At 26.9% G+C, this 27,487-nt stretch overlaps 2 protein-coding genes across 2 annotated transcripts; both read left to right on the top strand.

The window, feature by feature from the left end:
* Positions 1–403: 403 nt before the first annotated feature.
* Phum_PHUM322860 (turtle protein, isoform, putative) lies at positions 404–10,644 on the top strand (the record flags this gene model as incomplete). The annotated part of the gene is made up of 14 exons (XM_002427450.1): positions 404–427; positions 825–1,056; positions 1,391–1,540; positions 1,676–1,801; positions 1,892–2,179; positions 2,254–2,444; positions 2,538–2,756; positions 2,841–3,112; positions 3,188–3,360; positions 3,470–3,544; positions 3,946–4,131; positions 4,286–4,513; positions 6,994–7,075; positions 8,949–10,644. The coding sequence occupies 14 exons, from the start codon at positions 404–406 to the stop codon at positions 10,642–10,644; spliced, it is 3,942 nt and encodes a 1,313-aa protein (XP_002427495.1).
* Positions 10,645–16,279: 5,635 nt separating this feature from the next.
* Positions 16,280–18,875, top strand: Phum_PHUM322850 (Equilibrative nucleoside transporter, putative; the record flags this gene model as incomplete). The annotated part of the gene is made up of 12 exons (XM_002427449.1): positions 16,280–16,296; positions 16,529–16,660; positions 16,760–16,841; positions 16,922–17,070; positions 17,171–17,265; positions 17,349–17,399; positions 17,487–17,719; positions 17,864–17,992; positions 18,078–18,186; positions 18,270–18,355; positions 18,441–18,640; positions 18,764–18,875. 12 exons carry the CDS (start codon positions 16,280–16,282, stop codon positions 18,873–18,875), a joined length of 1,395 nt encoding a protein of 464 aa, XP_002427494.1.
* Positions 18,876–27,487: the final 8,612 nt, after the last annotated feature.

Raw genomic sequence — 27,487 nt, 5'->3', positions numbered from 1 at the left:
TATATTTTAACGTTTTTTTTTATTTTATTTTATTTTTATTATTTTTATTCGCGGTTTTTAGCAGTAAATAAATAAATAAATAAATAAATAAAGTTTCGAGGTGTGAAACATTCGAATAAAACAAACTCGAATACGCACGCACACACGCACATTTTTTTTTTTTTTTCCAAGAAGTTTTTATTACGCCATTTATTTATTTATTTTTATATATATATAACCCATCCGAAAAATATATGTTTACAAGTCAAGCAAGGACGGTGTCAATAATAATAATAAAGGAAATTGTTAAAATGACATGGCTTTGATTGTTTCCTGGGAAAGGAAGGGAGGTCGGGGTGGGAACGAATTCATTTGTTTAATTTTTTTTTATAAAATGAATTTTTAAGAAGGAATCAAAAAAAAAATGTATTGTTATGTTGTTGCGTGGGTGTGTGCAAAAAAAAAAAAAAAACACATGCAAAAAGAAAATTAAAAGCTTTTTGGCATTAACGAAGGGATTTTTAAATTGTTGGTAATTTTAAACTAAAATATAAATAAGTTGTAATGCCTCCTGTCATTTGTCATTTAGTGACAGAAATGAATTTGCAATTTTTTTCATTTATTTATTTATTATTATTATTATTGTTTGTTTGTTTGTTTGTTTCACGTTTTTCCGGTATCGTATTTAAAACTTGTTTGTTTTTTTCGTTTTGATTTAATTTATTTAAGTGTTTTTAACGTATTGTTTAAATAAAATGTCGTTGGCATGTTAATATAAATTAGAGGACGATAAAAAAAATTATTAAATGAATAAAAATAAAATAATGATAATTAAATTTTAACAGGGAGTGGGAATACCCATATACATATGGTACGACAGTTATCCCACCCACAGTGGAGAGGGTTATGAAGGCCGAGTGTCGAGAGTCAGTCCTGACTCACCCTACGGGCTCGCTTCGCTCAATCTCACAGATATTCGTGAGTCCGATCAGGGATGGTACGAGTGTAAGGTGGTCTTCCTCAACAGATCACCCAACTCGCATAAAAATGGAACGTGGTTCCACTTGGACGTTCATGGTGAGTTCATAATAAATTATCATTTAATGTTTTTTTTTTTTTATAACAACCCTCGTTAATGTGATTCACATTCTTTGTTAGGTTAAAAGAAAAAAAAAAAAAAATTTTTTTTTTCACAGGTTTTTTTAAAACTTTTGAAAATTTTGATTGCGTGGGTTGCGTGTCTGCCTGTGTTTACAAATACAACCGTTGAATTTTGTTTCTTGTTTTCCTGGGTGGTTAATGGTTAAATAAATTCCTCTCTCTCTCTCTCTTTTTTTTTCTATACAAAAAAAAAATGTTTTCAAAATAATCCTGTGTCACTTTAACACGGAAAAAAATTTTTTTTTTTTAGCTCCGCCACGCTTCAGTGTTACTCCAGAGGACATAATATATGTAAACCTGGGAGATGCTATAATTCTAAATTGCCAAGCAGAGGGGACGCCTACGCCAGAAATACTTTGGTATAAAGATGCTAATCCCGTCGAGCCTTCGGCAACAATAGGTAATTTTACAAGTTTACGTTATCGAATTTTTTATTAATAGAAAATGGTTAAGACACGACGAATTCGTCGTTATTGATAATTGTTATAAATGATGCATAAAAAAAAAAAAATTAATACACGTGATAATTTATTAGGTATATTTAATGAAGGAACTGAACTCAGGATATCAAGTATTAGACATGAAGATATAGGAGATTATACTTGTATAGCAAGAAACGGGGAAGGACAAATTAGTCATACTGCTAGAGTTATTATAGCAGGTACTACTTTACTCAAAATTTTTTTTAGGAATTAAATTTCAATTTTACTTATTTATTAAAAAAAAAAAAACCCTTAATAAATATTTTTAGGTGGAGCTGTTATAATGGTACCTCCAACAAACCAAACCAAATTGGAGGGTGAAAAAGTTCAATTCACTTGTGAGGCTAAAGCTCTGCCTGGTAATGTCACGGTGAAATGGCTTCGAGAAGGAGTGCCAATATTGGAAGTTGCTTCTCTTGAGACACGAGTAACCACGAGAAGAGATGGATCGTTAATTGTCAACCCCGTGAATGCCGATGATTCGGGATTGTACACTTGCGAGGTTACTAACGGAATCGGTGAACCTCAAAGTGCTTCTGCTTATTTAAACGTAGAATGTTAGTTGAAAAACTTTTTTTTTTTTGGTTTTTAACGTTGAATTGAATGTTACATTTAAAAAAAAAAATTACAGTTCCTGCCAAGGTTACATTCACCCCAACCGTACAATATCTTCCATTCCGTTTGGCTGGTGTAGTTCAATGTTTTATTAAAGCAAATCCTCCTCATCAGTATGTGACGTGGACCAAAGATAAACGACTATTGGAACCTTATCAAACCAAAGATATCGTTATTATGAATAATGGATCTCTTCTTTTTACGAGGGTGAGTACTTTTACTTAATTAAAAAAATTTTATTTCGTCATTAATAGAAATTGCCTCGAAAAAAAAAATTTATTTATTTTTTTTTTTTTTTAGGTAAATCAAAATCATCAAGGACGTTATACTTGTACCCCTTATAATGCTCAAGGAACGCAGGGTTCTTCAGGTCCCATGGAAGTTTTAGTGCGTAAACCTCCTGTTTTCGTCGTGGAGCCAGAAAGTCTGTATCAAAAAAAAGTAGGAGAAACTGTTGAGATGCACTGCGAAGTACAAGAAGCCGAAGGAACTCAAAAACCAACCGTACAATGGCAAAGAGTAAATAAAATGTTTTTTTTTTTTTTCTTAAAAAATTTTTTTTTGCAGTTTTATTATTATTATTTTTTTTTTTCCCCTCTCTAGAGAGACGGTGCTCCGTTACAAAAAAATAGAATAAGAATTAGCGGTGGTAACATTACCATAGAATCATTAAGAAGGTCTGATTTTGGATTTTATCAATGTGTTGCCAGTAACGAAGTAGCTACCATAGTCGCAGCCACTCAGTTAGTTGTAGAAGGAACTCAACCTCACGCACCATATAACGTTTCCGGAAATGCTAGTGAATTTGCCGTTACGCTTTCGTGGTTACCAGGATACAGTGGCGGACCTGATTACAAACAGGACTATACCATATGGTATGTATATAAATTTCCCAGTAATGCTTTTAATCGAAATTATGGATTGTCAAAAAAAAAATGAATTTATTACAGGTATCGAGAAGTAGGGGCTTCAGAGTGGTCAACCATTCCGGTCACGCCATCTGGAAGTACTCAAGTGACTATAAACAGATTAACGCCGAGTACTTCATACGAATTTCAAGTAATTGGTAAAAATGCATTAGGAGATGGAATGCTTAGTAAAGTTATCACCGTAAGAACTCAAGGTATGTAATTTTTTTTACCGGCCCCCCACTTAATAATTTTTAACATTTATCTCTCGTATATGTGTAATTAATATTACAAAAATTTAAAATTGCTGCCTTTCTGGAAAAGATGTTGGAATAACTCGTACCGTATCGAATCCGGTTGTATCAGAAAAAGATTTTATACCAGCCCCTGAAGATTCTGGTAAGAGATGAGAAAAACAAAAAAAATTTTTGTCGTCTGCTCACGAATGATCCCTTTTTATTTATTTATTTATTTATTTTTATTTTTATTTTATTTTTTTTTTTATTTGTTTAAATAATTTATTTTTTTATTTTTATTTTTGCATGACGTTTTTTCAGACATTGTAGGCCCTCTTTTAACTTTTCCGACTGATTCAACAGGAGCAACCTTAATTCCTCCCATACTTAAACCCAAAGGTATATTTTTGTCTTTTGCATGGTTTTTATTATTATTATTATTATTTTAATTCCTTAATATTCAATTTATTGATGATTTGTCATCAAAATAAAAAAATACTAAAAAAAAAAAAAAAAAAATCGGTTTGTAATTAATTTGTACGTGTGCGTTTTTGTAATTTTCAGGTCCCAGACCCGGACCCCCTAAAAATTTAACCGTGACCGAAATTAATAATGGCTTCCTTATATCGTGGGAACAACCTAACGAAAGAGCTAATCTTGTACTTCATTATACAATTAAATACAGGACGGATGCTCAATGGAAAACTCTTAATAAGGGAACAATAAGACCGGAGGAAACCCAATATCTCGGTAATATATATCCTATTCAAATTTACATTTATTACAATCGTTCGACTAATGATGAGTAACGGTTTCCAATTAACATCCAATATATTAATTAACGCCATTAGTTTAAAATGATAATAATGATGATTGATTTTTTTTTTTCCTTGTTGTTTTACAGTTAAAAATTTGGTGGGTGGAAGAACATATTATTTTCGCGTCCTCGCCAATTCTCGTACTAGTTACGAAAGTTCAGAAGAAGTTAAATTTCCCGTTCCTGCAAGAGTTAAACATAAAGCAATCAAAGCCGGTGTTGTCGGAGGTTTTTTATTTTTCATCGTAGCCATTATTTTATCCGTTTGCGCCGTCAAAATATGTAACAAAAGAAAAAGGAGACGACAGGAAAAGGGTAAGTTTTTATTATTATTATTACTTTTTTTATATATATGCGGGCATTTCGACACGTGCACACACGCAACAAACACACACGTGTAAATATATAAAAAAAAAAAAATTATTATTTGAAAATTTAAAGAAGAAGAAAATGAAAAGAAAAACTTAAAATTAGTTTCTTGATAAATCTATGCACTTTTGGTAGTTTTTTTTTTTTCTTTTTTTTTCTTTTTTTTTTTTTTTTTTTTGGTGTAAGAAAATTTATTGGGTTGGTAATTAAAAAAAGTAAGTTTTCCAGTAGTTTTTGTCCAGTGGATAAAGATGTGTGGGGCCTCGGGGTGAAAAACAATTTTTCCTTTTCTATTGGCTAGCTCCGGTGGTTAATTAGCCCAATGTAAACCTCTGAATTTATGGTCTGATTTCGTGGCAGCAGTAGGTCAAAGTAGGCTATACCTTTGTAATCCCACCAAACTGATAACAGTACCTTTTTTTGGTGCCTGTTTCCCAGACCAGGATCTTTTCCTTTAAATGTCGTCATAGACAACCCACTTTTCATCTCCGGTGACCATTCTTTCAAAAATGGGTCATTCGCATTGAACTCGTTAACTCACAATCCCCCAAAGTTATGCATCAAACTTCTTTTGGTACCCGACGCACATATGTGACACATATACCTTCTTGACAATGTCCCTTGTCGAATTATGCCGATCATTAACAATTATAGCCTTTATTTGGTTATCATCGACTTCCAGTGGACCCCCATAGCGCTCCTTATTTTTCAAAGGAAAATCTCCAGAACGGAATTTTGCAAACCAGTTTTGACACGACCGTTCTATTAAGGCTTCATCACCCTACACGGCCTACAACTTTTTATTGGTTTGTGAAGCATTGCCACCTTTTCAAAAATAAAAAAGTAAAATGTGGAGAAAATTCTCGCTTTGGCTCCCCAGCATGTTTAAGCGTCTTCTGCTCGCGCACTATTTAAGATCTCAATGAAATTTTGGTACTGAATGTACTCAAACGTACTCAAAAACATGTTCAAATTATCTGTCGGTGGAAAATCCGTAATTACTTACTTGCCAACCCAATAATTATGCTTTATTTTCATTTTTTTTTGTGTTGGTGGTGGTGGTGGATATTATTAATTCTTTATTTATTTATTAATTTATTTATTTAAATAAAATTGTACATACATATTAAATGTATTTTAATAATATTAAATTTATTTATTAGTACTTGAATTATATATATATATATATATTTTTAACGTAAATTTTGTACGCTTTAAATGTTTTTTTTTTTTAACGCTAATTTTGGGGTTTAAAAAGACATAAATAAAAATTTATTATTATTGTTATTGTTATAAGTTTAAAAATTTGGAAAAACAATTTTTTTGGTTTTTTTTCTATACGCAGAATGGGGCGCCATGTTCGATGCGCAAGAGTTGCGTAAGAATGCTATGAACAAATAATCGGATGGCCATACAGGCACGTACCTTTCAACGGTAGCATTGCCTTTTCATAATTAGTTACAAAAAAAAAAAAAAAAAAAAAAAATTTTCTAATTAAAATTTTCAAGCTTTTATTATAATTATTATTATTATTTATTTATTTTTTGTTATTAGAAAAAAAAGCATTTTTAACCCGCCATTCACACACACACAAACACACACTTATCATCATTATTACTATTTTCTCCTCCTCCTCCTCCCCCTCTTCCTTTTTTTGTTGATGATGATGATGTTATTGTTTATGATAAAAACAATAATAATAATAATGATAATAATGCTTGAAAGTTTTAAATAGTTGATTTAATAAAAGGATTTTTTTTTTACCAACCATTCCATTTGTTATTTGCTGTCTGTTAATTAGCGCAAAAAAAAAAAAAAAAAATCATTTTGTCATTTTCTCTCTCTCTCTCTCTCTCACTCTTTTTATATGTGCATGAATTTTCATTTATGTTTCTTTTTTTTTTAATAATTATATGCAATAATAATAATAATAAGGTTTATAAAAAGCTTTTTTTAATTTTTTTTTTTTCAATAATATTTTTTACAGGTAGTTTTTAATTAAATAGCATGTTTCATGAATCGCCGCGCGAAAAATTTTGTTAGTTAATAATAATAATAATATTTTATATAATAATCATCGCTTATAGAAATAATAATAATAATAATAATAATAATAATAAACGTATAAAATAGTTTTTTTTTATTGGAGGAAAAAGAAAACAGTGGAAAATTATTATTATTTTTTTTTTTTTTTTTTTTAGAAATTTTAGAAAATTTTCAAATTATTATTATTTTTTTTTCGATTTATGATAAATAGTTGTTAATAATGATAATGATAATGATAATGATAATATTGATAATAACGGTTGTTATCCGTTCTAGTTGGTTTTAATGAAAAATTTTTTTAATTATCATTAAAAAGTTAATGAGAAAAATTTTTTGTAAAATTAATAATTGATAATAATTATTATTATTATTTGTTTCAGCATACAACATGGTTGCTTGTCGCATTACAGATGGTAGAAATGGTGGACAATTATCCGGGGCAACGCAAGTGCCTTTGAAAAAGTAAGTACCTAACCTGATAAATAAAAATCGAATTTTAAAAACCATAAAAAAAAAAAAAAAAAATTTATGCAGGAAAAACCAAAACGAGGCGATATTTATTATCATTATTATTATTACCTATAATTTCGATTTGAAAATTTCTATTGATTGATAATCGATCGTATTGATTGATTTTAAACGCCAATCGACGCCTCTTACCATACATAAATATATGAAAATCTGAGTTGCAGCAGCAGCAGCAAAACCGTTTTTTTACAATTCTCACATATTCATAATTTAAATACAAATCGTTATTTATTTAATATCGTTTATTTTATTTTATGTTGAGATAGAGAGGTTTGAAAAAAAAAAAATTTACTCGAAATTCTTTTGTTGTTACTGTTTTGTTTTGTTTTATTATCATTATTATTATCATATTTGATTTTGTATTTGAAATGATAATTAATAATAATAAAAAAAACGTGTAAATAAATAATAAAAAAAAAAGAGAGGTAAGAGAAAAATGGTTTTGTTGCCTTAGGATATATGCTGAATCACTAACCTATCGAGATTTAAGTCTACAACTCGACTGCCAGTGATAAGAGAGCGGTGTGTGTCTTATCAACACTGCATTTCTTCAGAGCGCTCAGTAAGCGTCACACTTTCTCTCACTATCTATCTATATTTCACTTAATTAACACCACTAATAATAATTTCTTTTTTTTTTTTTGTGGATGGATGGATGGATGGGGGGAGGAAGTGTTGTAAATTTGAGCTTTTAAATTTTAACACATGATTTCTATATGCAATTAACGTAGCTTTAATTATTATTATTATTATTATATTAAAATGATTTAAAGGGATTGACATATTTAAAAAAAAAAAACTAACACATTACATTATTAATTTATTTATTTAGTTTTAATGGTAAACGGTTTTATTATAATTCGTTCATTCGGCGGGGAAGGGGAAAGGGAAGGGGGGAATAGGGTTGGGAGTAAGAATAATAATAATATTATTGCTAGGAAGTTGACGTTTTATTTTTTATTGTTAAGCACTCGGTTTTCGGAATAAATAAAAAAAAGTGTTTTTGATTTATATATATATATATATATTTGTAAAGGGCAACAGTGGCAGTAACAATGGTAGGAACAGTGGCAGCAGAAGCACATTAGCACAAAAGCATTAAGTAGTTGTTAAAAAAAAAAAAAAATTATTTATTTAATTTTTATTATATATATGACACAAACACACACAAACACAAACACGCATATTTTTGATGCAAATTTTTTATATTTATATATAATTAATTAACGAGAGAAAGCAGCAGACGATGCATACGAAATTCTATTTATTTAATTTAATTTAATTTTTTCGTAAAAATTTAAGTAAATTTTATCTAATGTTGATTTTTTTTTTTTTTTTTAAATTCTGTTGTTAATGCTGGCCATGAAGAAGGATTAAAGGTAATTTATTTTTAATTTTTAATTTTTTTTTTTTTTTTTTTTTTTTTTTTGGTTTTTATCAATAGGAAAAACAAGAAAGAAATCGAAAGGTTTTCTATATCCAGTTCCAGTTAAAAAAAAGTTCGTGTAATTAGACAAAGTTCTAAAAAACGTGTAAGGATTTTAATTTAAAAAAAAAAAATTGAAATGATAATGACACGAAATGACCTCTTAAAATTTATTATCACGCTTATCATAAAATATTTCTGTTATAGCTTTTTTGGGCTTTAAAACAATTGACTTTGTGCAAAAGGGGGCGGGAGAGGGGGCGGCAGCAAAAAAAAAAAGGGGGGAGGAGCTTTGAATTAATTATGCTTGGTGGTGTATACACGCGTATCCGGATGGATAAAAAATAAAATAAAATAATTTTTTTCCATGTTTTTTTTTAGCCGACATAATGAAGGCGGAATATCAGGTGTGATGAACGTGTTAAAAATCATTTCCCATTGGTTGCCTGGTAGAGGTAGCAGAGTTCAAGGAGACGGACAAGATGGGCCGGAGGGTTACGAAGAATCGAAACATTTGGGAAGCATAAGTAGATCCGCGGATGGGAGATTCGTTGTGGATACAACAGCTAGGAATAGCATAGCAAGTGGATCGAGCAGTAGCGACGACGGTGGATTTTTAACTCGTCAAACCGGACTTCGCGTGAGAGCTTTCGACCGAGCATCGTGGCGAAGACCTTTGGTCGCATATCCGAGCGAATTGAGTTTGAGATCGGACGGTACGGGACAGAGTAATTTTGGAGAGCATAATATTTTAAGGTATTTAAGAGAGAAATCACCGAGTCCGTTTTTTAAAGTACCTGCTTCACCGCTAACCACACCCACATCAAGTGTTCTTGCGTACGGTCGAAGAAAAGGTTATGCTTATTCTTCGGCATCTAGCGCGACTAGACGTTTTCCTCCAAAATCACCTAGTCAGGCCTCTCAGTCACCGTATTTTCAAAGACTGCCGCAAATACCAGTTATTTATTCAAATAGAAATCATCATCCGGTAAATTATGGCGTCATATTTTCACCTTCGTTAATAAAATCACCGACGACGGCGACACTTCCGAGAATAATTTCAAGCTCACCGACAAATTCGCAAAATATAACGCCGGCGTGGTCTCCATCTTATAATTTTTCCGATTTGAGTTCGGTACCGGTGCCCAGTTCGGGTGATAGATCATTTCCCAGTTCCATATCACAAAATCGACCCAATTATATTCAGTTGAGAAATGTCCACGAGAGGTACGCTCAAGAATTACCCTCTCTTCGGGCCATTCACGAAGAAACATCGAGGCTTCCTCAAGAGGCTGCTTTTTTTCTTCCCGTACAACCCTCACCGCCGAGAATTCGTATTCCCTCCGGTTGGAATGATTACAGATCGAAATCAAGACTACCTCCTCGTAACGCTCGTCAGGCACTCAGTGCACCCGAACTTACTCGTGCTCACGACGATCCCGTGACATCGACGGGATTACTAATGGAAACATCACCGGAAAGTAGATCGAGTTCGAGCGGTTTCGGTAGCAAAAACACATTTTCCCAACAGAATCAAAGTTCCCAAAGCGGCGGGAGTGCGAACGAATGGAGAATTCCTCACTACAGGGGAAATTCAGGTACGATTCCCGCGACTCACGCTCCCCAACAATCACGAGTACAAATCCCATCATCACATCAATACATTTCAAACTTTTCACCGCATTTATCATCCGAACTACAAATGCCATATTTAATAAAAGACTGGTTTGACATAACGGCCGATATTCAGGAAACGTCACCCGCTAGCGACCTGACAAAGGTCGACGCATCCGTTGACGGTCACTACGAATTCGATGCGGCTTTTCCCGCTTCTCCTACTCCACCGATATCAGTTCCTATATCTTATCCGAGGTCTACCTTTTCGACGGATGATGTGATACAATATCCGACCACCCTTTATCCTCCCGTCAACACTCCAGGCGCTTTAAGACCCAAAAGGACTAGCAAATACGATAACATCGAAGCTCGCGTTCAGGCAATGAAAGAAGAATACTACGCGTTCAGAAGAAGACAAGAAAAAAGAAAATTCAGTGAAAAATTAGAAAGTGTTTGCTGAAAATCCATTTTTCGAATCAAAACTACCTGATTATACATACGTATATAAAGAAACAAAAAAAAAAAAAAAAAAAAAATTGCCATGACGTCATCATACTGGGGTAAAAAAAAAGTCTTACAAAAAAAAATTCACCCCCGCTCCCCACCATCTTCCCTCACCCACTTTCGTTCGTTAACTTTAAAATAATAATACTAATAATAATTCATTAATAATTAATTCTAAACATTAAAAAAAAAAATAAAATAAATAATAGAATCGGTTGCTAAAAAAAAAAATTTAATAATGATAATAATAATAATAATTTTAATAATAATAATAATAATAATAATAATAATAATAATAATGATAATGATGATAAAATATATGAATATTTTTTACTTAGAATTATTATAATTAATTAAAAGACAAAAAACAAAAATAAAAAAGTTGTAGAGGAAAGCGTTGACTCCGTTAATGATAATAATAATAATAATAATATTAATAATAATTAAAGTAATAATAATGATAATGATAATGATAATTTTTTTTTTCATGTGAAATTTTTTTTGTAATGCTTTTTTTTACCCTTAAAAAAAAAAAAAAAAAATGGCAATTTTAAAATTGTATAATGATCTCAAGTGAAAAGGTGTTTAAAAAAAAAAAAAAAAAACTGGAAAACAGGTAAATCTGAAATGCGGCGGCATCGTAAAAAAAAAGGAAAAAAAGGAAAAAAGGAAAGAAAAAGGAAAAAAAGGAAAAACAAAAAAAATTAAAAAAAAACTAATGATTAGTTCCTCTGTTAGATTTTTATATTAACGAAAATAAGAAGAAGAAGAAAAAAAAATATATATATATATATATATACATAAACTATAAATATATATAATATAGCGAGCGATAATAATAATAATAATGATAATGATAATAATATTATTATTATTATTATCGATAAAGAGTTTTTAAATGCTAATAATAATAATAATAATAATATTATAATATAATAAAGAGAATAAAATTTAAAAAAAATTTTTTTTCTTTTTTTTTTCTTTTTTTTTTTTTTTAATATCGTAAAAAAAAAATTAAATTAATGATTAATAAATTAAATGAATGATGATAATGATAATGATGATGATAATAATAATAATCATTATTATTAATTAATTAATTAATTACAAATTAATTTAAAAGTTTAAAAGAAAAAAAAATAAAATAAAGTAAAAAGAATTCTAAATATTTAAGTCAATTTGTTTTTTGTACAAAAAAAAATTAAAAAAATGATTAAAAAAAAATGATAAAAAAAAAATTAAAAATAAAAACTTTTACGTAAAAAGCCCAAAAAAAAAAATAAATAAACATATAATTAAAATAAAATAAAATAAAATAAATAAATAAATAAATATTATTAATAATAATAAAATAAATAAAAAATAAAAAAAAAAATAAACATTCTCATATTGTGTACTTAATGGTTAAACAAAATAAAAATAAAAAAAGAAAAATTTATTATTATTATTATTATTATTATTATTTTTCTATAATATGTATTTATTTATTTATTAATTTATTAATTAATTTATTTATTGTTAATGTTTTAGTATTATTATTATTATTATTTTTTGTTCGACGCCTTTTCGAATCATTGACGACACGGTTGTTTGTACGTATATATAAAAACTATTTATAAATGACGTTATGCGTAAACCCAGTGAAAATTATTATTATTATTATTATTATTATTATTATTAATATTATTTTAAAGGGTATATGTAATAATAATAATAATAAAAACTATTAAAATATACTCAAATCCGAATCAAAAGTTCCTTTTTCTTTTATTTGTGTGTTTGTTTGTTATTATTTATGTTATTCATTATTATTATCATTATTAGTATTATTATTAGTATTATTTGCAACTGTGACATTCCAAAAGAATTTATTTTATTACTATTATCATTATTATTTATTTATTTATTTTGGAAAACTATTTTGGTTGTGCTACGAATTCCTTTTTTTTTTATTTTTTATTTAATCTCAAGCTTTATAAATTATTTATTTTTATTAAAATTACTCCCGTGCAATCGACGATACATATTATGTATATTCTCTCTCTCTCGCACACACTCTCTCCCTATTATTATTATTATTACATAATTATTTATTTTTAAGCTCTCTAATAAGAAATAAGAAAAAAAGATCGACGACGCTCTCGCGTGTGTACGAACGCAACAATTCCTTTCGAAAAAAAAAAAATTAATAATAATAATAATAATAGTAAGAGTTAATTAAAAAAAAAAGTGCACATTGTGGGGGAGGAATGTGTGCGCGTGAAATGAAATCATTTATTTATTTATAACAATTAAATTTATTTATTAAAAAAAAATGTTTTATTTGAAAAGGCGTCGTCGTCGTCGTGACGTACTATTTATTTATCGTTTAATAAATATAGTTTAATTCAATCATTATTATTATTATTATTATTATTAATTAATTAATTATTAAAATTGTTTATTATTATTATTATTATTGTAAAATTATATGAAACAAGAACAAGAACAACTTAAATTACTCTTATTATAGCAGGGATTATTATATACTCGTTGCAATTTTTTTTTTTTATTTAAATTTTTTATTTATTAATTAATTTATTTAAAATTTTTATATTATTAATTATTGTTATTAATTTTTAAGTCGTACGAAAGTAATTATTCTCTTTATCCCCCTTACCTTTCCCCCTCCCCTCTCTCCTCCTGCTCTCTCTCTCTCTCTTTCTACTTTTATCTTTTCCTGTTCTAAAAAATATTATACACGTATGTACTTATACATTATTATTATTATTATTATTATTATTATTATTATTATTATTATTTCAATTTGATTTAATTAACGTCCGTCGAAATCAAAATAAATTATATTAAATACAAGGGAAAATAATAATAATAATATGAAGAAAATGATAAAAAAATTAATAATAATAATAATAATAACGATGATGATGGTGACCGGATAAATAAATAAATAAATAAATAATAATAATAATGATAAATCGAAAAAGAATTGCCACCATTTTGTTTTTTTTTTTTTTTTTTCGTGTAATAATCCGGTTGTTTACGTCGTCTGTGGTTGTTGTTTCTAACAAACGTAAACAAAAACAAACAAATTTATTTATTTATTTATTTTATGATTTTTTTAATAATAATAATTTCGTTACACGGGTGCGTTAATTAATAATAATAATAATAATAAGTCGAATGAAAAAAGAAAAAATTGTGATTAACTTTATTTATTTATTTATTTAAATTTTTTGTTTAATTTCGATTAATTTCGAGTCCTTCTATTATTAAATTAATAAATAATAATAATAATAATAATGATAAATTTAAAATAAATAAATAAATAAATAAAGCTCTATAGTCCGTTTATATTCTTCATTAAACTTATTTATTATTATTAATAATAAGTAAAAAAAAAAAAAATTATATATATATATACAAATTTAAAATATTTAAGAAAAAAAAAATTAATAATTACTACTACTACTACTACTACTAATAATAATAATAATAATTAAAATAAATTATTGATGACGCAGAAAGAAAAAGTTAATAATAATAATAATAATAATGATAAAATTCGATTCGAAAAAAAAAAAAAAAGTAGAAATTTTTTTATTATATAGTGTGGCAAAGGAACAATTTAAATAAAAAAAAAAATTTATATAAATTTAAAATAATAATAATATTTAGGCAGTTATTATTTATTTATTTTATTTATTAATAAATATTTAAATAATTGATTTTTATCATTATTATTATTATTATTATTATTATTATTTCTTCTGCTACTATTATTAATTATTATTTAAATAAGTGATATTAATCGAGTTCGCGAGCGCAATATAAAATCATCGTTTTTTTTTTTCTACTCGTTTGTACGACCTGAACGATAACAAACAACAAACAAACGACAAACGATTTTTTTTTATTTGATAAATTTAATTGACGTCACGATCGTGACGTAATCGTAACGTGATTGGATCGATTGCAAGTAAAAAAAATTTTTTTAATGCTCAATTCGGGTCGTAACCTTTTCATTTATTTATTATTATTATTATTTAACATTTATTTAATTTAAATTACGCACGAGCAACGCACAATTACGCACACACACACAAAAAAAAAAACGGTTGTCGGTTGTCGTTTGTTGGGAAAGCACTGATATTATTACATTAACGCGGTGTTGTTGTATATCGTTTATCATCATCATCATTATCGTAATCATCATTTTCATCATCATTATTATCATCATCATAATCCATATTATTATTATTATTATTATTGTTTTGATTTATTTATTTATTATTATTATTATTTTTTTTTTAATAAAACTTAAACATTGCGAACGATATAAAATTTATTAATTAATTAATAAAATTAATTATTAACGATTGTAAATATATATATTTATAATAAATAAATAAATAAATAATGTGTATAATATATATATTTGTCACAAAATAATAATAATAATAATAATAATAATAATAATTGATATTGAAGGATATAATATTATAAATATGAAAAAATAATTAATTTAATTATTGGATTTTAAAATCGAAAAAAAAAAATAAAAATAAAAAAAAATGTTAAATTTTATTATTATTATTATTATTATTATTAGTTTTTAAGTAATTATTTAATATGTGTACATATATATAATAATATTTATTAATAATAATAATAATAGATTTTTTCCCCTTCCCCTTTTCCCCTCTTCTTTTTATTATTATTATTATTATTATTAAACGTGATTCTTTTAATTTATTTCTAACACGTGACAAATTTGTTTGTTTTATTATTATTATTATTATTTGATTATTATTATTATTATTATTAGATGAGATTTAATTAAAAGAGTCACGTCAAGTTTCCAGTGCAATTTGTATTATTATTATTATTATTACTATATTTTGATTTTTGTTAATTGATTATTGATTGATTGATTTTGTTTAAAGTACAAATGTTTAATTTTTTTTTTTAATTCCATGATTTATTATTATTATTATTATTATAATTATTGTAATTATATTATCCATGATTATTATTATTATTATTATTATTATTTTTTTTTTATATACGTTTTGTTTGATGTAGATTCTTAGTTATTGTAGTGCCTAAGTAGTATTGCGGACTCAATTCAAAGGTTGATTGTATTTGCATAAGTTAAACAAATGCTGCCATAATCACTCTTTCTTTAAAAAATTAAGAATAATGATTATTATTATTATTATTATTATTATTATTATTATTATTATTTTAATGAACAATGTTCATTTTGGTAAATATTTTGAAATATAGCAGTTTGAATGAAAAAAAAAAAAATTTAAAATAAAAAAAATTTTCTTTTTAAATTTATTTATTAACGATCCGTTTACGTTTTTTTTTTTACTCTATGGTGTTATGATTGGTTAGGGGAAAAAGCGCGGGAAAAAGGAATTTTTAAATGAATTTAAGATTATGAAAAACTTTCCGAATATAAAAAAAAAAAACGTTTTTTTTTTCGTACGAGTTATATTCGACACGTAAATATCCATATTTAAATGAACCGCGCCGCCATTTTGAGCTGCGTGATTATTACTCTATGACTTAACGACGGTTATATGAAATTTGGCAACAAGTGATAATATTAATTTACAATCACAAGATGAGTAATACATAAATGATTATAATAACTTTTACTTTTGTCTGTTACTTAAACGGTAACAATTGGATTATTAAGGTTATTTGAATGTCACACATGTCGTTTAATTAGTGTAGAATGTAATTACATTAAAAATAACAAATATCCTCGTTAGGGTTTTTTTATTTTTTTATTTATTTTTAATTATGAATTATTCAATAAACGCAAGAAGAAAAATACTTGGTAACTACGACGTCAGTACATCAGAAGATGAAGAACAATTACTCGATGATGGTATTAATTCTGATAATCCATCATACGAACCTTCTGTTTTTTTCAAAACTACTGACGTTCAAGATAGGTATTGATTTATTTTAACGTTTAAAACTTGAAACTTATGTTTTATTTTTTTTTCTTACACTCATGTAATCATTGTTTTTATTAAATCATTTAATTTCAGGTTTAAATTTGGATACATAACATTTTATTTACTTGGAATACTCACATTATTACCATGGAATTTTTTCGCTACAGCAACAGATGTAAACATTAATTAATATTTTATACTATTTTGTTTGATTTTACATAAAAAAAACTGTAAATTCTTGCATTTATCTTTTAGTATTGGATGTATAAATTTAGAGATGTTAATGGAAACATGTCTCATACGAATAAAACAGATTTACAAGCAGAATTTACTTCTTATTTAAGTATAACTTCGACAGGACCTTCATTATTTTTTTTATTTTTAAACATATTATTTACACACAAGTAAGTAAAACTTTTTGATTATTTAAACATGATGAAATCAATTTGAAATTAAATGTTTGTAATTATGTTAAAATTTTTTTTTTTTTTTTTCGTTTTACAGAATTTCATTTCAAATTCGAATTTTAGGATCATTGATTATAATTTTACTTTGTTTCATATTAACAACCATATTGGTTTATGTTAACACTGATAAATGTAAGTGATAAGAATTTAACTATCGATTACATTACTTCATCATGTTTATTATTATTGATTAATTTTTTCTTTGTTTATTTCAGGGAGCAATATATTTTTTGTTATTACTTTGTTGACTGCAACAGTAATGAACAGTATGTATATTAATACTCAAACTTATGTTATGTTGGTAATTTAATTAAAATTTAATTAATTTATTTAATTTCGTTTAAAAAAAAAAGTTTTCAGTGGAATTTTACAAGCAAGCGTTTGGGGAGTCGCTTCGAAGTTTCCTTCGGAATATATAGCAGCAGCGACAAGCGGTCAAGCTCTCGGTGGTATATTTGCTGCATTGGTTTGCATCAGTACATTAGCTGCAAGTGCTTCCTCTACAACGTCAGCACTATTATATTTTAGCATTGCTATAATTACAGTATTGTTATCTCTGATATTTTATAAAATTTTAAGCATGACGGTGAGTACATTTGAATCGAATACACAAATCATTTCAATTTGCAAAGGTCAATAAACTTTTGTACTTAGAAATGACTCGTAAATATAAAGCGTAAGCAAAATTATAATAATAATAATAATAATAACAAATGATTGATTGTTTCAGAGGTTTTTTAAATATTACATGTTACAAAAAACTCCTGCCAGTGAATTGATGTACGATCCGGCCGAAATAAGAGAAGTTACGTCCGCATTTGAAATATCAAACATATCATTGACAAAAATACTACAAAAAGTAAGTAATAAAAATAAATTTTAAATTTTTTTCCCTTTTCTTCTATTTCGAACGATAATTTATTATTATTATTATGGTCGTTAAGGTTTGGATTTACGGATTTTCCGTCGCTCTCTGTTTTGCCGTTACATTATCAGTTTATCCTGCCGTCACGGTACTCATCAGTTCTCTTAACGGAAGCGGAAGTTGGCAAAGTAAGTCATTTTTTTTTCTGGCCACGTTTACAAAACAAAAAAATTTCTTTTTGATTTTATGTTTTTTTTTTTTTTTATTTCAGAAAAATATTTCGTACCCGTCGTTGCATTTTTAATATTTAGCATATGGGATTATTTGGGTAGGATATTGGCTGGTTTTTTAAAATGGGTGAGTTGGATTCGATAAGAAAAACAAACAAAGAAAAAGTAAAACTTCTAAAGTCAAATTAATTTATTTTTTTTTTTATTTTTAGCCGTTGAAAAAAGAAAGACTAATACTAACGTTTAGTTTTATTCGTATCGTTTTCGTACCATTGATTTTACTATGCAATGCAAATCCGAGACAAAATCTTCCAGTTTTGATAAATAACGATTCTTATTACATCGCATTGACTTGTTTGTTCGGATTTACAAACGGTTACCTAACAAACATAATCATGGTGAATTATCGAAGGTAAGTCTTTGTTTGTTTTTATTTTTTTTTTTCCATCGATGATATACAAACGGTCGTTTGTTTTAAATCGGTTAAACCTTTTTTTTTCTCTCTCTCTCTCTCTCTCTCGCGTGCTTTTCACAGCGTCGTCGACGAATCGGAAAAAGATGCGGCGTCTTCTTTGGTTTCCGTTTTCCTTGGGATCGGTTGTGCAGCTGGCTCTGCTTTAAGTTTTCTAATGTTGAAAATTCTTTAAATTCTTCCTTTTCTGTCTTTTAAAACGTTTTTTTATGTATTTACGTACGAATGTATGCGTATCGTCGTTTTAAACAAACAACGAAAAGGTTTCATAGGTTATAGTTCGTCAATATTCTAAATGATTGAGAAACGATTTCAATTTTTTTAAAAATTCCGAATGACGTCATTTGTATGACGTCACGGTGGGAATTAAATCGTTTGCGTGGGGGGAGGGGGAGGGAGGGGAACTAAATCACTGAATTTTAATAATCATTCAAGTAAATCCATTTGAAAACGATTTTTTCCCCTTTTAAAAAATATATATATATATAATTTGTTAATAATAATCTCTATAAACGAAATAATAATAATAATAATTATAAATCACGTGATAAGTTTTATTTTTTTTTTACGACGGATCTTATTGAAATGAAAATAAATAATTTATTTATTTATTTTTTTTTACTTTTCTCTATTTTATTATTTACTTAAATATGTATATTAATTGGATTTTTTTTAAATATAATTATTGTTTCGATTATATTTTTTTTTTTTTTTTGGTTGTTGGCGTTTGTATGATGTTTGTTTGTTAGCGAATGAAAATGTGTGAATTTTACTCATTCATTCATTCACTGAGTCGGTGTTTATAATCCGATAAATGATTCATTTCATTCAAGGTTAATAACTGTGAAAGATTAAAAAAAAAAAAAAATTAATAAATAAAATAAAAGATTTAAAAATATTTTTTTATAAATATTAATTATTATTATTATTATTATTAATAATATTATTAATCGTTTAAAACGTTCGAAAATAACGTTCGGATTAAATTTTAACAAACATTCAATTAATAATTAATTTTTTGTGCGTGTGTGTGAGAGAGAGAAAGAGAAGAAATCGTTCGGTGAGTTTTCTTTAAAAAAAAAAAAAAAACAATTCAATATGGCGGTAAATTAATTATTTATTGATAATTTTATGTATGATAAATGCCTTAAATAGTATTAATAATAATAATGATGATGATGATAATGATAATTTTATATTAAATTTCTCTTGCCGCGCATTCGGTGCTGCTCCATTTTTTTTAAACGAAAACTCTTAGAATCATTCAAAAATTTTCTTGATATTATTATTATTATTATTATTTGAATAAAATTTTGTTGAATTGTTGGAAGAGAAAAAAAAAAGGAACGAATTTGTCATTATTATTATTATTTTATTTAAAAAATGGCGGCGGGGAGGAAAAAAAGAAAAGGAAAAAATTTTTTTTTATTGATTTTCACGTTTGGATGAGAAAAAATAAGAAAAAAATTTTTCTTTATTTACGGTTAACTTATTATTATTATTATTATTATTATTGTTGTTGTTGTTGTTGTTGTTGTTATTATTATTATTATTATTATTATCATTATTGTAGATAAATGCAACCCGACGGGGGTTTTTATTTTTATTTTTTTTTCATTTTTTTGTGAGAAATTTTTTGGGGTGTGGTAAAATTGTAAAGAAATAGGGATGCTCTTTTCTATCTCTCTCTCTCTCTCTCTCTCTCTCTCTCTCTCTGTCTCTTTTCATCGTTTCCATTTAATTAAAAGACGCACTCACGCACTCACTCACTCACACAAATAAAAGACAAAAAAAGGTGGGAAAAAAATTTTTTTTTTTGTCAAACGACATCTCAGCCATCTTTGACACCTTTTCACGTTTTCGACCAATAGTTTTACACGATTTAAAAAACGAACCAATGAATGTCAAGGAAAATAAAATGTCCGCTTTGCTCGGAACTAAGGGAGGCGATGTCGTAAAATGTCCAGGGAGGGGTTGTCATGGTGACGTAGCAGAAAAATCTACCTCCGGAAAAGAATCGCGTCGGCATCACCCTTCATAAAACACACACACGCACACGCACACACACACAGTCGACACGTTTTCGTCTACTCTTATTATTATTATTATTATTATTATTTTCTTTCTTTCTGTTTCCACCACGACTCGCCTTTTAACTTTCCTTTTTTTTTTTTTTTTGGTTTAATTGCGCTTGCTCGTCGTTTGTTTTTCTTTTTTCCTCTTCTTACCTTTCCACTCTCTCTCTCTCTCTCTCTTTCATTTTCCTTTAAGCGAATAATTTCCCAAAAAAAAAAAAGCTCAATAATCCTCTTTGAAATGAATTAATCATAGATTTTGATATTATGGCGACTCTTTTTCTGTTTGTTTCTTTTATACAAAAAAAAAAAAAAAAATTTTTTTTTCTAATGTTGCTGCTTCCACGACATTTCTTTTTTCATCTTTTGTTTGATTTTTCGATTACATTTTTTTCAAAAAAAAAAAAAGGATTCAGGTAGAAATGATAATTAATTAAATAGCCCGCATTTTGTATAAACGTGATGACGTCGACGACGACAGCAATCGACTCCCTCCCCTCCCCGTTTCAAACGTTTTAAGTCAGGTTTTGTTTGTTGTTGTTGTTGTTTTAAACAATAATAATAATAATAGGTAATGACGATGTTTAAAAATATGCTGGTTTAATTCATTTCATTTTTTTAATAAAAAAACAAAAAAAAATCAATGATGATGATGATGATTATCGGATAAAGTTTATAATTGAAACGAAAAATGAGAAAACCAACATGGTGGCGGTGGTTTTAATAATGAAAAAAAGGAGGAGAAGGAGGAAGTAGAAGAAAAAGTGGGAAATGTTTTTTATATAACAAAAGTATATGATGAAATGGTTGTTGTTGTCGTTGTTGTTGTTGGCTGTTGTAATATTAGGAAAATCGACAATTAAAAAAAAAAAAATGGTCGACGGTTTTTTTTTTTTAGGGTTGGTATCTCCTCGGGGTTCAATTTCAATCCTCCGATAAAATAAAATAAAAAAAAGGGAGATTCCGGGGGGAAGAAAAAAAAAGAGGGATAAAATTCTATTGTGATCTACCTAATAATGTTTTTATTTAAAAAAAAAAAAAAAAAAAGGAGGGGGCGCAGTGGGGAGCGACGAAAGAAAAATATTCGACGTTTGCGGGGATTTAAAAGTGTCGCATTTTTGCAAAAAGAATAAAAAAACATTTCGATATTTATTTTTTTTCTATTTCCACGATAATTAATTGCTTATATTAATAATAATAATAATAACAACAATTTTTCTTTCTATACCGAAACAAATAATAATAATAATAAATGAAATCGTTACGGTTTTAATCGTGAGGACGTGCGTGTGCGTTTTTACGTATAAAAAAAAAACCCAAATACGGAAACCCCATAGAAAAAAATACGTGAAATTAGAAGTAAAATAATAATAATAATAATAATAGTAATAATAATAATAATATTGAAATCCGTCTGTTAAGTGGTTGCGTTTAATTTTAAACACAAAGAAAGGTTTGAAAAAGGTTAAGGAATTGATCTTTTCCTGTTATTTGTTTTCCTTCTTTTTTTTTTGTTTAATAGTTTTATTTCTTCTTCTTCTACCACGTTAAACTATTTAAATTATTTAAATTAAATAATAATAATAATAGTAGTAGTAGGAAAACCTTTTTTTTTCTTTTTGATGTTTTTGAATTCTTTGAAAATTAAAAAAAAAAAATTAAAAATTTTTTCGAAAGATTTTTTTTTTTCTCTCTCTCATTATTTCTCTGGATCGGTGGTTTTATTTCAAAAGGTAAAAAAAACAATAATAATAATAATAATGAGGGTATCATGTTAGCGAATTGTATGAAACAACACGAGGCATAAGAGGGGAGGGAAGGGGGGGGGTAAAAACACCTCCTTTTTTTTTCATTTTCATTTTCATCCCCTTTTTTTATTTTATTTTTAATAATTACCCTTACAACTTTTTTTTTTTTTTTTTGAATATGAAATTGATTTACCTCCATTGTGTAAAACGACATTTTGTTCAAATGACAACCCTTCAAGCTAATAACTTTTCTCTCTCTCTCTCACTCGCTCACTTTTTTTTTTTTTTATTCTTTCCTCCTCCCCGTATTCTCTCTCTCTCTCTCTCTCTCTTTCATTTTTGTTTTGCCTTTGATTTTTGATTTCGTCTTTGAAAAACGGATGATTTTTTTATTATTAAAAAAAAAAAAAAAAAAAAATGAGAATTTTCAATCACGTTTCACGATTTGATTCTTTCTCTCTCTCTCTCTCTCGTTCTCTCTCTTTCTCTCTTTTAATACAAAAAAAAGGAAAAAAGGAAAACGTAAAAAAAAAACGAAAAAGAAAGAAAAGAAAAGAAACTGAATTTTTCTCCTTTTTTTCTTTTTTAAAAGCAGAAGAAAATCGATACGAATACAGAGAAATATAACTTAAGAGTGAGAGAGAGAGAGAGAGAGAGAGAGAGAGAAATGTGGACTTTTTAATTTTTTTAGTAGTAATAATAATAATAATATTTTTCGTATAAACGACGACAATTTTTTAATTAAAAAAAAAAAAATTTCGGTTTTTTTTTTTTTTTTTGTATTGTACGCGTTGGTTTTTTTTTATTTTTTTTCCTCACATCCCTCGAAGGTTTTCCAGTATCGAGTAGATAAAAAAAAAAAAATTGTTTTTTCCAGGGAAAATCATCCCTCGCGATTTTTTAAAAAACTCGATTGGGGCGAAACCCTATAAATCTCTACAACAACCCAAGGGTATTGGTACTGATTTCATATCATTCCTTTCTAAATTTCCATTAGTGAAGTTTTAAGTCCAATTAATTTTAATATTTCTTTTATCTTTTTCCATCTTTCTCTCCCTCTCTATATCTCTCTCTCTCTCTCTATCTCTCTAAAGGGATGAAAATAAATTTTTTTTTTCCCTCGTCCTTTTATAAGGTTTCCATTGCAAACAACAACCAAAGAACTTTCAATTATCATTGCTCACCTAAAAAAAATTTTATTATTATTAATATTATTATTATTATTATTATTATTATTATTATTACATGGCGTTTCGTTAATAATTTTTATTTTTGTAATAATAATTTATCGGTAAAAAAAAAAATTTTTATTATTATTATCATCATCATAACCGGGAATTCGTCGAAGAGACTCCTACGAAAATTACGCACGCGACGATAAAGACTTAATTTAAACGTTTCGATGGATTTTTTTAAATAACAAACGTGGTAATAAATAAATATCACGTGACGACGTGACGTGACGTATCATATTATCAATAATAATAAAATAAATATTATTATTATTATTTTCGTATCATTTCTGGAAAAACAAATTGCATTTTTTCGAATTGTTTTTTTCTTATCATCATTATTTTTAATATGTTAAGTTATTATTATTATTATTATTATTATTATTATTATTATTATTATTATTTGTAATGAGAGATGTAGTAGAAATTAAGAAAAATTCGATGATGATGATGATGATGATGAAAGGTTTTTCTTATGTTCAATGATGCGAAATTAAACAAATGATAAATAATAACGTTTGGGACAGTAAAGACCTCAGCCATCTTGACTATGTGTTGCCATGACAACAAAAGGGCATCCTTGTCGCCATGGCTACTGCCTCCTCTCAATTTCACCTATTTCAAATCCGATATTGAAACTTGCCGTTTGTCCACCATCCATCCATCCTTATTTTCAACGAAAATTTGTCATTTATCATCTACTATAAGATATATATACATACACGTCAGTTTCTTTTTATTACGACGACGGCGCTCCCCTCCCTCCCCCCAACCGTCGTCGTAATAACCCTTTCGAAGTATTGATTTTTTTTTTTTTTCCCTCCCCGTAAAGAAAATTTTTTACTTTTTTCTTTTTCGAAGAAAAAAAAAACGTTAAACAAATCAATGATGTTATTTACCATCCTATGAAAAATTATTACATTTAAATGAGGGGTAAAGAGGTACGTCCGATGGGGGGGGGCCACGAGTTTAAAAGGAAAAAAATTTTTTTAAAAAATTGATTTGATTATTATTATTATTAATCATGACAAAAATTAAAAAAATTTATTTAAATGAAAGAAAATAAAAAAAAAAAAAAATTAATTTTTACCATGATGGAAAATTTTAAATAGGTGATTGATAAGAAAATTATTGATAAGAAACACACACAAATAAATAATAATAATAATAATAATGAGGAAATAAAATCTCTGGAAAAAATTTTTTTTTTGATTTTTCCATGGATTTTTATCCATTTTTTTTTAACACGGAAAATTTTTAATTCTTTATCATCATCATCGTCATCTCCATCATCATCATCATCATTATTATTATTATTATTATTATTATTATTATTATTATTATTATTATTATTAATATCACTTTTGAACACGCTAAGCTTTTAAATACTTGTTGGAATTTTTTTTAAAAGCATTTTTTCCAGGTTTCTACCCGATTCCTCAAGAGTAAATGCTCGAATTTCGTTAGTACTCTTTACAGTATTTATTATTATTATCATTTTCATTATTATTATCATCATTATTATTATCAACATTATTATTATTATTAATATCACTATCGTATACGCTAAATTTTCATGTATTCTTATTCGAAATGTTCCGGTAAACGTTCCAGGTTTCGTTTATTCGATGGATTTTATATAAAATTTATTTATTTATAATTTTTATCATTATCATCATTATTATTATTATCAAGACTATAATGAGTAGTAGACGTTACAAGGAAGAAAATAAATAAATAAAGTACATAAGATAAAAAAGAAAGAAGGAAAATTTTTTTTTTTGTACGCGTCGGGATCGACATTTTAAAAACGGAAAGACGCCATGACAGTTTTCCCATTATACGTTCGTTCCTCCTTTTTTTTTGTTAGACCCTTTAGGAAAAATTGAGGGAAAAATCAAAGGACGATCGGTCGTTTTCCCTTTTTTTTTTCATAACCCTTACATAACACACACCCACACACGCACACGCACACGCACTCAAATACTTATTAATATAAGTAAGAGGAAAGAGATAGAGTTTTACACATTTTATTGCAAAAAAAAAAAAAAAAACGATGATAATCGGGAATAAATCCATAGATTAAATAAAATATATATATCTCATGGGTTTCATTTCCGTTTCCGCCACGTTTTAATTAGTTGGAAAAAAAAAAAAGGAAAATCGATTAACCGGATTATATTAGATATAAATTTATATTGTGATTCATCTTTTATAATAATCCTATCTTTTAAGTACAAAGTTTTTAATTTAAAAAAAAAGGATGGAAAGATGCTCTCATTGTCTCTCTCTCTCTCTCTTTCTCTCTCACTCTTTCAATCGGACTAATTGTTCTCTTTATCTTTCTCTCTCTGTCTTTGTTATAACTATATTTCTAATTTCCTTTGAAATCCTTTTAATCGATTCATTTATATTATTAATTGTGTTTCGTTTTTCTTTGTATTTAACAACCGTCACCACCACCCTTACCGTCACCCCCACTATCACCATCGACCCTTTTTCCAACCTTTTTACCATTTTTCTTCAAAACTTTGATAGAGAAAAACAAAAAAGATTAAATATTCGGATTAGATATTATTAAATATGCCCTTAAAAAATTATTATTATTATTATTAAATAAAAACAATAAAAAAAGAAAACTGGAATTGATAATAATGATATTATTATTATTATTATTATTATTATTATTATTATTATTATTATTATTATTATTATTATTATTATTATTATTATTAGATTTTTTGTGCGTCTTCGCGGGCGGTCATTTTAAGGCCCCCCCAGATAACTGGATGACCTTCGTCTGTACACTTTTAACGAACGACTTAATTTTTTACTATAAAAAAAAATTATTATTATTATTATTATTTCGTAAAGTTTGACGTTCTCCATGCTTTTTTTTTTTTTTTTTTTTTTGAAATGTGACGAGACAAAAGAACAAACAAACAAACGAAGAAACAAGCGTAATTATCTTTTCGCGGTTTTTTTTTTCGCTTGTTGGCAATTTTTTTTTTAGAAATTTTTTTTTTAAATCAATCAATCGAATAATAGAAAAAGAAAAGTTTTTTGGGGGGGGGTCGGGGTTGTAAGGGTTGGGGGGAGTTGTGGAGGTTGTGGGGGTCGGGGGTTTCCCGAATGGATTTTATTATTGGTAAAGTTTTAATTGAAAAACAAACCTTGGGTGGTTGAACAAAATAAAAAGTCTTTCTTTTCGGTTTTTCCCTTTTTACCGCAAAAACCTTTTTCCGGATATAAAAAAAAAAAAAAAATTAAATTTATTAAAAAACTAAAACGTAATAATAATGATAATAATGATGATGATGATGATGATGATGATGATGATAATAATAATAATGATAATAATAATTTTAACAGTTAATAATATTTACAACGTTTTTGAAGTTTTCTTTTTTTTTTGTTTTCTCCTGATTTAGAATTTACGCAATTTTGTTTTTGTTATTTTTTTTTTCTTGTTTTTAAAATTCTTTTTACACGTCAAAATTAAAATTTTTTTTTTTATAATGCCACGTTTTTTTTTTTCTAGAACTTTCTTTCGTGAGTCTTTTTTTTATTTTATTTTTTGAAAAATTTTTATTTTTACATCGATTACGTAGTATAACTTTTATTTTTTTCTTTCCTCTTTTCATTTGCCCAATTCGATCGTTAATTCCACGATACTTATTATTATTATTATTATTATTATTATTATTATTATTATTATTATTATTACATTTA

This window comes from Pediculus humanus, genomic scaffold, assembly GCF_000006295.1.
Source record: "Pediculus humanus corporis 1103172107733 genomic scaffold, whole genome shotgun sequence".
Lineage (NCBI taxonomy): Eukaryota > Metazoa > Arthropoda > Insecta > Psocodea > Pediculidae > Pediculus > Pediculus humanus.
The sequence above is the reverse complement of the archived record's forward strand: the minus strand, read 5'-3'. Positions and strand labels throughout refer to the sequence as shown.